Below are 17095 nucleotides of genomic sequence, written 5' to 3'. Positions count from 1 at the left end.
GGTTGGCCGTCCTGCAGCGGCTTCCACCCCTGCTGGTTACGTCCAGGCCGGTCATCCTAGGCGGAGACTTCAACTGCATCATTGATGCAGATGGAAGATCCGGCGTGGGGACAGCGGGTGGGGGGATTCAACTGGACGTCACGTCCAGATTCCTGATGGGCACGGTGAAGGACGCCAAGCTGCTCGACGTCTTCAGCACCCCTGCAGACGGAGCGCAGCAGAGGTATACCTGGTCGCGGCCAGACGGGTCTATGCGCTCAAGGATAGACTTCCTGTTTGTGTCACGGACGTTCTCGGTCAGATCCACCGGTGTCGAGCCGGTGTTCTTCTCTGACCACTGCCTCCTGTTGGCCGACTGTCACTTACAGGACGACCAGCCGGCCGGCAAGGGGACGTGGAAACTCAACACGACTCTGTTGACCCCAGAGAACGTCGAGGAGCTTAAGAGGGAGTACGCCGGTTGGAGAACCATGAAACCCCTCTTTGAGTCTCCACGTGACTGGTGGGAGATGGTGAAGGAGAACATCAAGAGGTTCTTTGTCCTCAAGGGTGTTCAGAAGGCAAGAGAGAGGCGGGGAAAGCTGTCGCGACTCCAGAAAAGGGTGCAGAACCTGCTCCTTCTGCAGTTGATGGGGGTCGATGTCACGGAGGACCTCCGCGAGGTGAGGGGCCAGCAAGCCTCGCTCTTTGCCGCGGAGGCCTCCAGGATAATCTTCCGGTCCAGGGTCCGCTCCGTGGAGCAGGACGAGACATGCTCGCGTTTCTTCTTTCAGAAGGTGCACAAAGAGAGCTCTGTGCTTAGCCGGCTGAAGGAGGATGACGGCTCGGTGACGTCGTCTCGGCCCGACGTTTTGAGGATCAGCAGATCCTTCTATGCCGGACTGTACGACATGAAGCCCACGACAGCACGGCCTCCGAGTCGTTCCTGTCGTCTATCACGGAGGTCTTAGACGACGGCACGAGGGAGTGGCTGGACCGGCCGATATCCCTGGACGAACTGGCCAGAGCCCTCAAGTCCTTGCAGAGGAATAGGACTCCCGGAAGCAACGGCTTACCGGTCGAGCTGTATTCTGCTCTGTGGGGCCTGGTCGGCCAGGACCTGCTGGAGGTGTACGATAGTGCGCTTCGGGCAGGGGAAATGTGCAAGTTCATGAGGAAGGGCATCATCACCCTCATTTACAAGAGGAAGGGGGAGAGGGAAGAAATTAAGAATTGGCGTCCCATTTCACTTTTGAACGTGGACCACAAAATCCTGGCCAAGGTCATTGCCAACCGGGTCGGGTCTGTCCTGGAGTCAGTGATTCACCCTGACCAAACCTGTGCTGTGCCAGGCAGGAAGATCGCTGAGAGCCTCGTGCTCATCAGGGATACGATCGCCTACGTACAGGACAGGCGGGTGGACACCTGCCTCGTCAGCCTGGACCAGGAGAAGGCCTTCGACAGGGTCTCTCATGCTTACATGAGGGACGTCCTCTCCAAATTGGGGTTCGGGGAGGGCATCCGCAATTGGATCCGGCTGCTCTACGCCAACATCGTTAGTGCAGTCTCGATCAACGGGTGGGAATCAGATAGTTTTCCTGTTAGATCTGGAGTCAGGCAGGGCTGCCCGCTCTCTCCTGCCTTGTTCGTGTGCTGTGTGGAGCCCTTCGCCGCCTCCATCAGGAAGGACGTGAGCCTGAAGGGCGTGACTATCCCAGGCAGCGGAGGCCTTCAGGTCAAGACCTCCCTGTACATGGATGATGTTGCCGTCTTCTGCACCGATCGTCGGTCGGTGAGTAGGCTGTTGGACATCTGCGGCCAGTTTGAACTGGCCTCGGGTGCCAAAGTCAATAGGGGTAAGAGCGAGGTCATGTTCTTCGGGAACTGGGATGACCGCTCCTTCATCCCCTTCACCGTCAGGACAGACTACCTGAAGGTGCTGGGTGTTTGGTTTGGTGGAGCTGGGGCATGCACTAAGACTTGGGAGGAGCGTATCGCCAAATTTAAGTAGAAGCTGGGCAGGTGGACGCTCCGGTCCCTCTCCATCGTGGGTAAGAACCTGGTTGTCAGGTGTGAGGGGCTTTCGGTACTGTTGTATATGGCGCAGGCCTGGCCTATTACCTGGACCTGCGCCGCTGCGGTCACCCGGGCCATCTTCCACTTCATTTGGGGGTCGAGGATGGACCGGGTCCGCAGAGACACCATGTACAAAGACCTGGGAAATGGGGGAAAGGGCGTACCGAACGCCACCCTCGCCCTGACGGCTACCTTTGTGTGTGGCTGCACCAAGCTGTGCGTAGATCCTCAGTACGCAAACACCAAGTGTCACTACTTACTGAGGTTCTACCTGTCCCTGGTGGTGCGAAGGATGGGCCTGGCCTCGTTGCCGCGGAACGCTCCGAGTAGTTGGACCGTTCCATACCACCTGTCCTTCGTGGAGAAATTTTTGAAAGGAAACACCTTTGACCACAAGGCCGTCAGGCAGTGGTCAGCACGTAGTATCCTCAGGACCCTTCGGGAAAAGGAGAGGGTGGATCCCGTCGTGTGGTTCCCCACGCAGACTGCCAAAGTCGTTTGGCAGAATGCCTCATCGCCAGAACTTTCAAACAAGCACAAGGACATTGCTTGGCTGGCGGTGAGAGGGGCTCTGCCAGTGAGATCCTTTATGCATGCCCGGAATCTCTGCACCACCGCACGCTGCCCTCGAGGTGGCTGCGGGGGGGACGAGACTGTTGATCACCTCCTTCTGGAGTGTGCCTATGCGCAGGAGGTCTGGAGGGGGATGCAGTGGTATTTGTCGAGGTTCGTCCCGAGCAGCTCCGTGACGCGGGACTCCGTGCTCTACGGGCTGTTTCCGGGGGCGCACACCGAGACCAACATCAACTGCGCCTGGAGGACCATCAATGCGGTGAAAGACGCTCTTTGGTCTGCCCGCAACTTGCTGGTCTGCCAGCTGAAAGAACTGACCCCGACCGAGTGTTGCAGACTAGCGCACTCCAAGGTCCAGGGCTACGTGCTGAGGGACGCGCTAAAGCTTGGGGCAGCCGCCGCCAAGGCGCGGTGGGGAAAGACCACCGTATGAGCCCCCTCGTCCAGAAAAGGGAAAAGAATCCTATCTGGTAACTGGGCCCAGCTAGCGCCTTCCCCAACTGGTCAGGGGGCCAACTGGGACTGTGCGGGGTGACGACTGCCGGGGTGGTTTCTTTGCTTTGTTTTTTTTTCTCTGTTTTGTTTTTTTTTTCCTTTAGTTGGTGTACGTACCCCCGGGTATCCCGGAGTGGCTTGCATGACTGGGTAGGTGTATAAATGTTTTATTTTTTGTACATTCTATGAATAAAGTATATTTTTTCAAATAAAAAAAAGTGACGAAACGTCTGAAAACTACCTTCCAGCGCAGCGAGCAAACTCACATCCATTCTTGCAAATCTTTTCATCATTCTCTCAAATTCCTTCAAGTCCTTTCGAAAATGTAGCATACAGAATTGGATGTAATAATCCAACTGATCTTATCCAAGTTCCTCATAACCTCCTTGCTCTTGCATGATTTGCTCCTGTTTACAAAATCTGGGATACTGTATGTTTTATTATCTACTCTTTCAAATTTCCCTGCAAGCCTTCAATGACTTATGCACACATACACCTAGTTACCTGTGCTCTTGCATCCCCTTTACAGCTAACCCTTTCTTTTGTTGCCTAATGCTGACATGGAATAGTTATGATGCTCAAATAAAAACTAGTGTGTCCTCATTCTTATTACTATGGGCTGGAATTTGACTAAAACTAGTATCATTTTATTGTATACTTGCTAACAGTCAAAATCATTCCTAGCTACCCCAAACCTCAACACCCCAGATGCATATTTATGCTTGTTTACTTTATGTATGTTTATTGCCTTTTGGGAGGTTAATGCCAATGGCAGTCTAATGACCTATTTTTCACAGGTAAAATGTCAGGCAGAATTCAAAAGTAAATTGTCTTGTTTCTTTCTCTTTAGAATCATGGATTTAATTTATCAGAATTCAAAGCATTCTTACCAGTCGAAGATGGACCTAGTCCATTACTGGGATTTGTTATCAGAGGCAGGATTTGATCCTACGGTTTCCTATCACAACATGGTGATTGAGTTCCTGGCCAGACCCTATATATCAGAAAGTATGAAATTTGAAATAATATTTACAGTTACTATGAAAAAAGTATTGTTCTCAATTCTTTGTGGAAAAATTAAGTTTTAATCTTTCACTTAATTTATCTTGATGTATGGTAGGAAAATGTATCAATTATTAGTAGGTACCTCTGTTACATAATTTTCCATATAGCTTCCTTAATGGTTTTTTGGTTTTAATTAATATTTTGTGTACTAAGTGAACCAGATTTTCTGGGGAGTGGCTACCCTACACAGATTTCAGGGGTCGGGTCTGGTAAGGGTTGTGTTACTGGTGGGTTAGGGATAGTTGGGTCTGGTGAAGGTATAATCGGGTACAGATTAGGATTGGGGTGATGGGACCCAGGGTGCAGGTGTCAGGTCCTGGTGTAGAGGGGTGCTCTGGGTTCTAAGTGGGGAAGAGTGTGGGGTCAGGTCAGTGTCTGAAGGTACTGTTCAGAATCAAAGGGATTTGCAACTGGGAATGTGAGGTAAATGCAAACTTAGTTTAAAAGCTACTTGGGTTAGACTATGTATTTAATTGTCAAACATTTATTGAATAACTCTTTTGCATAATTTGATTGAAACCCTCTGAAGTCTCCGATTTAAATGGTGACTTTTGGAGGGTTCCAGGCATAGAATTCAAACAGAAAATTTAACTTCCCAGACAATTTCTTTGAAGTGTGCTAAGATGAATATTCGGAAGAGTCCCACATGCACCTCCGATCTACTCTGACATAACGAATGCCTGGCCAGCGGAAAATCCAGTCATTTTCATTAGAAGTATTTTTTAAGCATACCACTTGCAAGAAAAATAGTTGTTTGATAGCAAATCCCTTTCTTATTTAAAGCTTCCAAACTCTCTTACTTCTCATCACAATTTCTTTCTGATCTTCTTCCTCCTAGGAACCTCTCTCTTCATTTATTCTTTTTATGATCACTTATTTTTTGTCTCACTCCCCATAAAGGTCTCTCTTCTACAACACTACCCAAGGCCCTAATTTTAACTGTGTAAGTTCCGCCCTTGTTTGTCTTACCAAAATGCAATACTTCGCATTTATCCAAATTAAACTCCATCTTCCGTTCCTCGACCAAATGACCCAATTGATCGAGGGCCCTTTGTAATCTTAGGAAACCTTCTTCACTGTCCACTATACCAGCAATTTTGGTGCCATCCACAAACTTACTAACCATGCCCTCTATATTCTCATCTGATAATTATCATGCAAAGTAGCTTTGTACTTCACCTTGGTTCGCTAAACTTTATTTAAAAATTATAACAGCTCAAAATATAGCTTTTATAGTAGGTTCCTATTTTTGTACAACAAAAAAGTGCAATGGTGTTTTTATGCCTTTCTGGTAATGAATTAGCAGTCTTCTGGCCTTAACATTGAGTTTCCACTTTATTTCCAGTAGGTGCTGCTGACAATGTGAACCTCATCTCTAAAAGAGACTGAGATTGGTCACACTGCACCCCTCCATCAAAACATTATACTGATGAGAGGTAATAGGAACTGCAGATGCTGGACAATCCCAAATAACAAGGTGTAGAACTGGATGAACACAGCAGGCCAAGCAGCATCGTAGGAGCAGGAAAGCTGACGTTTTGGGCTTAGACCCTTCATCGGAAAGGGGGAGGGGAAGGGAGTTCTGAAATAAATAGGGAGAGAGGGGAGGGGAGGTGGATCAATGATGGATAGAGGAAAAGATAGGTGGCGAGGAGACAGACAAGTCAAAGAGGCAGGGATGGAGCCAGTAAAGGTGAGTGTAGGTGGGAGGTAGGGTGGTAGTGGGTCAGTCCAGGGAGGATGCACAGGTCAAGGGGGCAGGATGAGGTTAGTAGGTAGGAAATGGGCCATTTCCTGCCAACTAACCTCATCCTGCCCCCTTGATCTGTCCGTCCTCCCAGGACTACCCAACCCCTCCCTACCTCCGCACCTTTTCCAGCAATTTCTATTTTTGTTTTTTCAAACAGAAGGTTGCTCATATCTAGAATAAGCTACTAGAGGAAGTGGTAGATGCAGATACATTTACAACATTCAAAAGACATTTGGACAGGTATATGGGTACAAAAGGTTTAGAGGCATATGGGCCTATCGCAGGCAAGTGAGACTTGTATAGTTTGGGAAACTTGGTCGGCATGGACAAGTTGGCTCAACAGATCTGTTTCTGTGCTGTATGACTCTCTGACCTGGAAAATTAATGTTTGTCATTACAGATGGTGATAATGAAATGTTGAACTATAACAGCTGCAGTCAGGCTACTTTGATATGGTTTACTGCAGAGTTTCTGAAAGAAATTGACAAGACTGCAGCAGCAGAAGAATTACTTCTAATTGCCCAAACTTTGTTGCCAGAGGTAAAATTAGCAATATTTAGTCAGATTTGTACTCAAGCACAATATTCAAAGCGATCAATTACAATCTCAGTGATAATTTTATAACGATTATTGACCTGGGAATATATAAATATTTTGGGATAAAATTAAAAATTTTTAAGGTACAATCATGTTATAAGCTGTTTAACAAATAAACGTAAAAATTCACATCCCTACTCAAGCATTTACGATCACAAAGCACTATGCTTCTAATTAACTGAAACCATGTTTGAAACTCTGATCTAGAGAGAAATGTTTGTTTATTGAGTGGCTGAGAGTAGTTAAATATAAATCATAGAATCATTAAATGGTCGCAGCATAAATGATGGTCTTTTTCCCATAATGATGGAGCTAGGAAAACATAAGAAATGGGAGCAGGAGAAGACCATGCTAGCTGTGAAGCTTGCTATTCCATTCAACATGATTATGTTTGATTTTTAGCTTCAACTCCACTTTCCCACCTGCTCTTGATATAATTTGAAGCAGTGAAAGACCAAAGTTCTGTCCATTGCAGCCTCAAATTAGAGTTCATCCACAACTCTCTGTGGTAAAAACATCCAAAAATTCAAACCCTTTGAGTGAAGAAATTTCTCCTCACCTTAGCCCTAAATGATTAGCCATTTACACTGAAACTGCTCCTTTGATTTAGATTCCCTGGCTAGAGAAAACAAGACTTGTCAAGTTTCTTCATTATGTTGAATGTTTCAATGAGATGATCTCTCATTCTTTTATTCTCCAGAGAATATATATTGAATAAATACCCAATTTGGTGGATGCAATAGCATTGTGATATTGTTGCTGAACAAGTAATCCTGAGACCTAGGTAATTTTTTGGGGACCTGGGTTTGAATTCCACTATAACAGGTTGTTGCCTGTTCTTAATTGCCTTTGACAAGTTGGTGATGAATCACCTTCTTAAACTCCTGCATTTTGGAAGAGTTCAGTGCACCACAGTGCTGTTACGAACGGCATTCTGAGATTTTGATTCCTGGACTGCTTCAGTATCTGAGGAGTGACAGAGAAGGACTGACAATGTAATTTGAAGTCATGATGGGTGTGACCAACATTGCCCCAATATTATTTTCTTTTGATCGAGGTCTGTTGGACAGCTCCTTGCTAAAATTACTCTGTGCAGAATGTCGAGCAGCTCTGGTGTGTGCAGCCATGCAATTTAGAGGGAAGGCTGGGTGTGACTTAGAGGAGAGCATCCCTTTAACAAACATGGCTGTATAAGTAGAGCCTCAGTTATTATCAGTATTAGAAGTACTTGCATGTTTTTGAACCTAGTTACTCAGAGGACTCTACACGTCAATTAAACAAATTAAAAATATAAAACTTCGATATTCTTTGGAATAGTGTAAAGTTCAAAATAAATGCAACAATCGATATTTATAAACTACACTTTTATTTCATGAGACACATCAAGATAACTTACGTTTATACAGTATCTTTAATGTGTTAAAAATAAACAAGGTGCTTAATAAAGTGATAAGAAAATGGATTTGAGTCTAACTACAAGCAAGTAGGAGAGGTGACCAAATATTTGGTACAGTAGTGCAAGATTATGTCACTGTACCAGTGATTCGGAGACCTCGACTGATCTGTCAGAGTGTACAAGTTAATTATGTTTGGCAGCATCTGTGGAAGAAAGCAGAGTTGATGGTTCAGTCTGGTGACCCTGAACTGAAGAAGAGTCATTAGATCCAAAGCATTAACAGCTTTCCCTCCCCAGATGCTGCCTAACCTGCTGAGTTTCTCTAGCAATTTCTGCTGTTGTTTCCAGCATCCATAGTTATTTGTTTTTTTTTAAATGTATGTTCATTATTAGTTAAATCTAAGAATTTGAATTCAGTTCAAAATATCAGTAGATAACAAAGTGTGGAGCTGGATGAACATAGCAGGCCAAGCAGAATCTTAGGAGCACAAAAGCTGACGTTTCGGGCCTAGACCCTTCATCAGAAAAGGGGTATGGGGAGAGGATTCTGAAATAAATAAGGGGGGGTGTGGGCGGACCGAAGATGGATAGAGGAGAAGATAGGCGGAGAGGAGAGTATAGGTGGGGAGGTAGGGAGGAGTTAGGTCAGTCTGGGGAGGACGGACAGGTTAAGGGGGTGGGATGAGGTTAGTAGGTAGGAAATGGAGGTGTGGCTTGAGGTAGGAGGAGGGGATAGATGAGAGGAAGAACAGGTTAGGGAGGTGGAGATCAGCGGGGCTGGTTTTGGGATGCAGTGGGGGGAGGGGAGATTTTGAAGCTTGTGAAATCCACATTGATACCATTGGGCTGCAGGGTTCCCAAGCGGAATACGAGTTGCTGTTCCTGCAACCTTCGGGTGGCATCATTGTGGCACTGCAGGAGGCCCAGGATGGACATGTCGTCTAAGGAATGGGAGGGGGAGATAAAGGGTCTAGGCCTGAAAAGTCAGCTTTTGTGCTCCTAAGGTGCTGCTTGGCCTGCTGTGTTCATCTAGCTCCACACTTTGTTATCTCGGATTCTCCAGCATCTGCAGTTCCCATTATCTCTGATCAAAGTATCAGTAGCATTGGTGGGTGAACTGCCAGAATGTCCTAAAAACTAATATTCTCCAGAGAATGAAACCTTCTGCCCTCATTGGTCTGCTTACATCTGACTCCAGCTAACTACTCTCAGCCACTCAGCTGCATCAAGTTGCTAGGTGAGGTGAGAGTGACATCAAAGCTTCATTCAACAGAGTGTGGCACGACAGTGTCCGAGCAAAACTGGAATAATTGTTATCAGGGGACAAATTCTCTGCTGGTTGGAATCAAACCTGGCACGTAGGAAGATGTTTGTGGTTATTGGAGGCAGTCATCTCAGCTCCGGGACATCTCTGCAGGATCTCCTTTGGGTAGTGCCCTTGACCCTCCAACCATCTTCAGTGCCTTCATCAATGACGTCCCTCCATCATAAGGTCAGAAGTGGGGATGTTTACATACTATCAGCACCATGTGCTACTTCTCAGATACTGAAGCAGTCCATGTCAAATGCAACAAGTTCTGGACAATATCTAGACTTGGGCTGACAAGTGGCAAGTAACATTCAGACCACACAAATGCCACCATCACTACTAAGAGACAATCTAATTATTGTCCCTTGACATCCAATGGTTCACTAAATCGCCCACTATCAACATTCAAGGGGGGAGAACTGAACTGGATTCACCACATAAATACAGCAGCTACAAGAACAGGTTGGAGGGTAAGAATACTGTGGTAAGTAACTCATGTCCTGACTCCGTGAAACTTGTCCATCGTCAACAAGGCACAATTAAGGAATGTGACAGGATACTCCCCATTTGCCTGGATGAGTGCAGTTCTAACAACACTTAAGATGCTTGACATCATCCAGGCCAAAGTAGCCTGCTCGATTGGCACCACGTTCTCAAGTGTCCACTATCTCCACCTTCGACCCTCTACAGCAGCAGTGCGTACCATCTACAAGGTGCTCTGCAGAAATTCATCAAAGATTGTCCAACAGCACCTTCCAAACCTGCGACACTTGCATCTAGAAGGCAAAGGGCAGCAGATACATGTGAGCACCACCAATCCACTCACCATCCTGACTGGAAATATATTGCCATGCCTTCGCTGTTGTTGGTCACAATTCTGGAATTCCCTCCCTAATGGCATTATGGGTCAACCCCTCGTAGCAGCGGTTTAAGAAGGCAACTCACTACCATCTTCTCAAGGGCAACTAGGGACAGGCTGACCAGCCAGTGACACCCACGTCCTACAAATGCATTTAAAATCTACAATTAGTAAACAAGAATTAATGTGGGAGGCACCTTGACCACACAGACTGCAGTGGTTCAAGAAGGGGGTCTACTACCATCTGCTTCAGGAAATTGTAGACAGGCAATGAATACTGGAATTTGCAAGGCAGAGGGAGAGGAAATTCCAGATTGAAAGCTTTGTGTGGTAAAGGTTAAAAATGCAAAGTTGCTGTAGTCTCAGAGGACCACAGGGCTAATTTCTCAAAGCGAGAGCTGACCAATGGTGGTCTCCACATATCAACTGTTTGGGAATTGAACCCATAAGATTGGCCTGATTTCATCGCAAACCAGCTGTCCAGCTAACTGAGGTAACCAACTCCCAAAATATTTGACAACATGTACATCAGATTAATTCAAAGGCCCTTTGGGCAGGAGAGTGTTGCTGAGATTCAAATTCAGGATCTCCTGTTTCCATACAGGAACTTTAACCCACTGAGGAGTGGGGAGTTAAAGGGAAGATGTAAGAGGAACAAAGAATGCACGCGGTTGAAGTGTATAGAGTCCATCCAAGAATTATAAACTCAATCCTAAGTTTTAAATCTGAAGTATTGCTGAAAAAGAAGCTAATGTGGAAAAACAAAGATGTCTGCAATATTAGAATTGAATTTGTTGTAGGATAGGCATATGCACTAGATATTAGATGAACTGAAGTTTGTGGAGGATGGAACGCTGCAGAATTGCAAAGTATTGAAGTTATTAACCTGAAGGCAATTAATAAGGCTAATATAGTGAGAGAGGCAGGTCAAGGAGATGGAACCAGGCTATCTATTGATGAAGAGGATATGAAATTGAATATCTGCTTGCAATCTAATTCTGGAATATGTGCATTACTGATTTTAGTCATGCCCTATGAGCCTGAAGGAAACTGAGATTTATTTTAAAGTTCACCACAGTATCGGACAGCTATGCGACAGGATGGGCAGGATACAGGACGCAGAAATGCATTTTAGGAAGGCTTTGCACAGTATCGTTTATGCATCGAGATATATCAGGAAAAATCTTCCAGAGATGGTCAGACGTACAGGTAATTAAACAAGTGCTATGTGCCGCCATTTTGCACAATATACCAGATGCTGGAGAGCATTAAGACTTATGCTTAACTAATTCTGTTAAGGCTAGAAACCACAATGAGCCAATTTACATCAATGTTTCCCAATTAATGTTAAAAAAACATATATTTCTTACTAGCGATTACAAGGTGTAGAGCTGGATGAACAGAGCAGGCCAAGCAGCATCAGTGGAGCAGGAAGGCTGACGTTTCAGGCCTAGAGGGTCTAGGCCCAAAACGTCAACCTTCCTGCTCCTATGATGCTGCTTGGCCCGCTCCGTTCATCCAGCTCTAGACCTTGTTATCTTAAATTCTCCAGCATCTGCAGTTGCTGCTATTTCTTACTAGTCTGATTTTAATTGCATGTGAGGAATATATATATTTGTTCCTCTGAGTGGTTTTTTGTAACATACTAAGAAGCATTATAAGTCACATGAATGAATATTAATTTTGCTTTTGCCTATAGCACCAAAACATTAATGGAAATCTTATTTACTAAGTGGAATTAAACAACATCACTTAGTCTGTGTGCTACTAAGTATTCATGTGGGAAGGGCACAAATTCATTTTATTTGTGGCAATACGTATGGCTCAGAGTTTTGCAATTTTATGTTAAATCTTAAAATGTATCCCAGAAATGTATACCAACAAACCAAACTTATTATTAATTTGTTTTACAGCACACTTGTTGTTTAAATTGGCTAATTTAGTTATGCAAGGAGGCTCAACCGACATTAGAGACATACTGCAGAAGGCCAGGAGATTTACTAAAAAGACCTGTGATCCATGTGCAGTAGCGAATTTAAACATTCTTGAAGGTTTCCATAAGTGAGTTCCTTTACTTCTTATTTTTGTCTGCCCGTCATACATGTCATCCGTCAAAGACTGTTGGAATGAATTTTGGACCAGCAGCAGTGTAGGAGATGATTCTGCTGCAGCTGTTTGACCACCTGGTGTGTGCAGTTCTTGTGATAATGGGAACTGCAGATGCTGGAGAATCCAAGATCTCAAAGTGTGAAGCTGGATGAACACAGCAGGCCAAGCAGCATTCAAGGAGCACAAAAGCTGACGTTTCGGTCCTAGACCCTTCGTCAGAAAAGGGGGGTGGGGAGAGGATTCTGGAATAAATAGGGAGACAGGGGGAGGCGGATGGAAGATGGAGAGAAAAGAAGATAGGTGGAGAGTAGCGTATAGGTATGGAGATAGGGAGGGGAATAGGTCAGTCCAGGGAAGACGGACAGGTCAAGGAGGCGGGATGAGGTAGTAGGTAGGAAATGGAGGTGCGGCTTGAGGTGGGAGGAAGGGATGGGTGAGAGGAAGAACAGGTTAGGGAAGCGGAGACAGGCTGGGCTGGTTTTGTGCAGTTCTTGTGCTTGCTTCCTGTACAGCGTACAAGGCACACCAGCTTGAGAAAGGCATTGATGCATACAGTCCTTCTGAATGCTAGAAGCAATTCAATACATGCTGTCATGACATTATATAGCCCTACACATTATGCGACACATGTTTAAAAAATTTGGACCACACGGGTACATTCAATGAGTGTGCATATTATCACATTAAATCATAAATTGAAAGAAGGGCCCTGCATTAGTATTACTTAAAGAGCTGGGCACAAATCTGCATCAACGATAAGTTTGAAGAACTTTTCGCGATTGTAAAGTGTCTCAAAGTACTCTGGAGTACCTTTGCCATAATTGTAATGAATTCTTATATTTGGCAAGGAGTGTTGTTGCACCCTTACATTGAGGATAGAAGCTGCAACAGATATGGGCTGCACTTGCAGTAAACTGGGTCTGCAGCATGTCAGAGGCACAGAACAGCTGAGAGGGAATGTTCTCCGGGCTTCTGCCAATTTGGAGCTGGACCTTCCATGTTTCTTGACAGTGACAGGAAGCTGAATGACAGTTTTACCAATGCTCCCAAAATGGTGTTGATTTCAATAGGGTGCCTCATTTCCTTGGGTGAACTGGAGCATTGAACCGTCTCGACTGCAGCCTATTCATTGCCTAGTGACTCACCATGAGCTGCTTCCAACTCCATATTAGCCTTTACGTTACATGGAACTTAATGCCAGTATCTAAAGTAGTGGTTGTGAGTTTCCAATCAAGTGATAATACTTCTTGTTCAGTGGAGTGATGTTACCGTTTCTCTTGAGTATTGCTATGGTTGGGCAGATACCAGTTCTTGAAATTCTGAAAACTGAAATCAGTTGTGATAGGTTGGGTTGAGGGAACAGTGATATGGTAGGCATCAGAGATTATCCCAAGTAAAGGGGAACTTGGAATTGAGAAGGAGCATGAAGTAGGAATCCACCGTCATCCTCATTGATCCAAGTGATATTAGATAATATGGGCTCTGTTGTAGCCAACTCCATGATAAGGAGAAACATTTCCATAGGGGTTGGCTGTTACGAATGACCTTGTCTCCCAGAGGCTCTGCTTCTATTATGCACAGAATTTCTTGCAGAAAAGAAGAAAGTAGGATGTCAGTAATTACATTGCATTGAGTTTGGGTGATTTGCCTGTCAGCTGAATAGCTAAAGCTGAATATGCAGGCAGAGAGATGGGTGTAAGGCTAGTATCATTGATTGGAATGTGAGGCTGAGGTGGAGAATCTGTATGCTAGACTGAGTACTGAGTTCTAGAGACAACTGATGGGTGAGTGATAGATTGTGATGATTTGAACTATATATTTTGTTCTTCATAGAGGCTGACCCTTTTAACAAGGGATATTCATTTCCTGCCAGCCAAAAAAAATTATGCAATAATATTTCACATTTTAAAGACGTTTTCTGCAAGAAACAAACTAAAATTAACAGTGACTAAACATTAATTAGTGGATAACTAATACATTGAAATATGGAAAATTATTTTTCGACACCAACTAACTAATTAATTCTACGAAAACACCATGTTCCATGATTATATGCTGCTCTAGACTCCATGCAGATACCATGCAGATATGTAGCATTGCAGATAAAGTCCAAATCATTCTTAGTCTTTTAACTTGCTCCCTTTACCCTGTTATATCGTACAAAGTCTTCCCATCTTCAGGTCCCTCTTGACACCCCCTCAACCACTTTTTGAGACAGAGTTCCAAAGCCACACAACTTGCTGAGAGAAAAGAATCCCTCTCATCTCTGTCCAAAACAGCCGGCCCCTAATATTAAAATCGTGTCCCTTAGTTCTAGACCTGTGAGAAAGAGAAAACATCTTTTCCATGTCCACCTTGTCAAGACCATTCAGAATCTTGTAGACTTCAATTAAATCATCATTCACTCTTCTAAGCTCCAGTGAAAATAAGGTCAGCCTGTTCAATCTCTCCTTACTCCAGCTATCAATCTAATAAACCTCCGCTGAATTGCCTCAAATTTACATCTTTCCGTAAATAAGGAGACCAAAATTGCACAGTATAAATAAAATGTCAACCTTCACTTTTATGTTCAGTTCCTCTTGTAATAAAGAATAGCATACCATTGATCGTCTTAATCACTTTATCTACTCGCATACTAATGTTTTGTGACTTATGTGCTAGAATACCTAGATTTCTCTATACCTTAGAATTTGCAGTCATAGAGTCATAGAGCCATACAGCACGGAAACAGACCCTTCAGTCCAACTCATCCATGCCGACCAGATATCCTAAATTAATCTAGTCCCATTTGCCAGCATTTGGCCCATATCTCTCTAAACCCTTCCTAATCAAATACAAATTCAGATGCCTTTAAAACATTGTAAATGTACCAGACTACACCACTCCCTCTGACAGTTCATTCCAGGTATGCACCACCCTCTGCATGATAAAGTTGCCCCTTAAGTCCTTTTTAAATCTTTCCCCTCTCACCTTAAAACTATAACCTTTAGGTTTGGACTCCACTACCTGGGAAAAGACCTTGGCATTTCACTCTATGATATTATAAACTTCTTTAAGGTCACCCCTCAGCCTCTGAGGGAAAATAGTCCCAGCCTATTCAGCCTATCCCTTTAGCTCAAACCTGCCAATCCTGGCAACATTATTATAAATCTTTTCTGAACCCTTTAAAGTTTCACAACATCCTTCCTATCGCGGGGAGACTAGAATTGCACACAGTATTCCAAAAGTGGCCTAACCAATATCCTGTACAATACAAAATAATGTCACAACTCCTATATTCAATGCACTGACCAGTAAAGTCAGGCATACAAAATGCCTTCTTCTCTATTGTGTCCACCTGCAATTCTACTTTCAAGGAACTATGAACCGGCACTCCGAGGTTTCTGTTCATCAATACTCCCCAGGACCTCATTCTCCACATTTTTATTCTTCCTTTCAAGGAGAACAATTTTTCATTTTTCACATTTACGCCATCTGTCAGATTCTTGTCCACCCACTTAACATATCTATACTGATCGATATTCTACTTAGGTCATGCTCACAATATAGTTTCCTACTAATGTGTCACCTGCAAATTTAGTTACCATACCTTCTGCCAGCAGTGGGAGACAGAAGCCTGGGAGTAGCTCAGCCGAACACTACCACCATTGAATTGAGAAGCAACACTAACTTTGTGTGCTGTTATGAGCTGGATTTCTCCACTTCATTTCTGTTTTGTTCATGACACCAGGTAGAGAATTCAGTTAACAGGACTGGAAGTGTTATATCTGAATGCACACAGTATATGAGATGAGGTAAATATGCTTGTGACGCAGATCGAAATTGGCAGATATGACATGGTGGGTATCACAGAGACATAGCTGCAATGTGATCAGGATTGAGAGCTGAATATCCAAGGATGTACATCCTACTGAAAAGATAGATGGGTAGAGAGGTTGGGCTTCCCTTATTAGTATGAAATGAAATTAAGTCAATACTAAGAAATGAAGTAGGGTCGGATGGTGTAGAATCTCTGTGGGTAGAGCTGAGGAACCACAAATGTTTAAAAAAAATAGTTGGAATTGTGTACAGCTCTCCAAATAGTAATCAGGAGCTGGGGTGCAAGATATGCCACGAGATAGAAAGGGTGTGTAAGAAAGGCAAAGTTACAATGATCATGGGGTATTTCAATATGCAGGTGGGCTGGGAAAATCAGGTTGTAGTGGATTGCAAGAAAAATAATTTGTGGAATGTCTATGAGATGGCGTTTTAGAGCAGCTTGTGGTAGAGCCCTCAACTGAACAGGCAACACTGGATTTGGTCGATACAGTGTGGAGCGATGAAGTGTCTAGGCCTGAAACGTCGACTCTCCTGCTCCTCTGATGCTGCCTGCCCTGCTGTGTTCCTCCCGCTTCGCACTGTATCAACTCTGACTCCACCATCTGCAGTCCTTGCTATATCCTAATACTGGATTTAGTGTTGTGCAATGAGGCAGACTTGATACAGAAGCTTAAGGTGAAGGAACCCTTCGGAGGCAGTGATCATTATATGATTGAATTTACTCTGCAATTTGAGAGGGAAAAGATAGAATCAGAGGTAACGGTATGACAGCTGGGAAAAAAGCAACTACAGGGGCATGAGAGAGGAGCTGGGCAGAATTGACTAGGAGAGTAGCCTACCAGGAAAGATAGTGGAACACCAATGGCAGGAGTTTCCAGGAGTAATTTAGGAGACACAGCAAAAATTCATCCCTAGGAAAAAGAAGCGTGGTACAGGGAAGATGAGGCAACCATGACTGACTAGGGAAGTCAGGGATAGCATAAAAACAAAAGAGAAAGCATATAATGTGGCAAACAACATTGGGAAACCAGAGGATTGGGAAGCTTACTAAGACCAGCAGAGGGCAAC

General features: G+C 44.3%; 1 protein-coding gene across 7 annotated transcripts in view; it reads left to right on the top strand.

Moving 5' to 3' along the window:
- Positions 1 to 17095, top strand: part of ttc41 (tetratricopeptide repeat domain 41) — a 62093-nt gene that overhangs the window by 34906 nt on the left and 10092 nt on the right. For all 7 annotated transcript variants that reach the window (XM_048548600.2, XM_048548597.2, XM_048548598.2 and 4 more), the window contains 4 exons: positions 3974 to 4131; positions 6339 to 6478; positions 11125 to 11308; positions 12013 to 12160. In XM_048548600.2, coding sequence (XP_048404557.2) covers positions 3974 to 4131; positions 6339 to 6478; positions 11125 to 11308; positions 12013 to 12160 — 630 coding nt within the window. The remainder of the gene's footprint in view (positions 1 to 3973; positions 4132 to 6338; positions 6479 to 11124; positions 11309 to 12012; positions 12161 to 17095) is intronic.

The sequence above is a fragment of the Stegostoma tigrinum genome, chromosome 18 (genome assembly GCF_030684315.1).
Source record: "Stegostoma tigrinum isolate sSteTig4 chromosome 18, sSteTig4.hap1, whole genome shotgun sequence".
NCBI lineage: Eukaryota > Metazoa > Chordata > Chondrichthyes > Orectolobiformes > Stegostomatidae > Stegostoma > Stegostoma tigrinum.
This window is presented reverse-complemented; position numbering and strand designations above follow the sequence as displayed.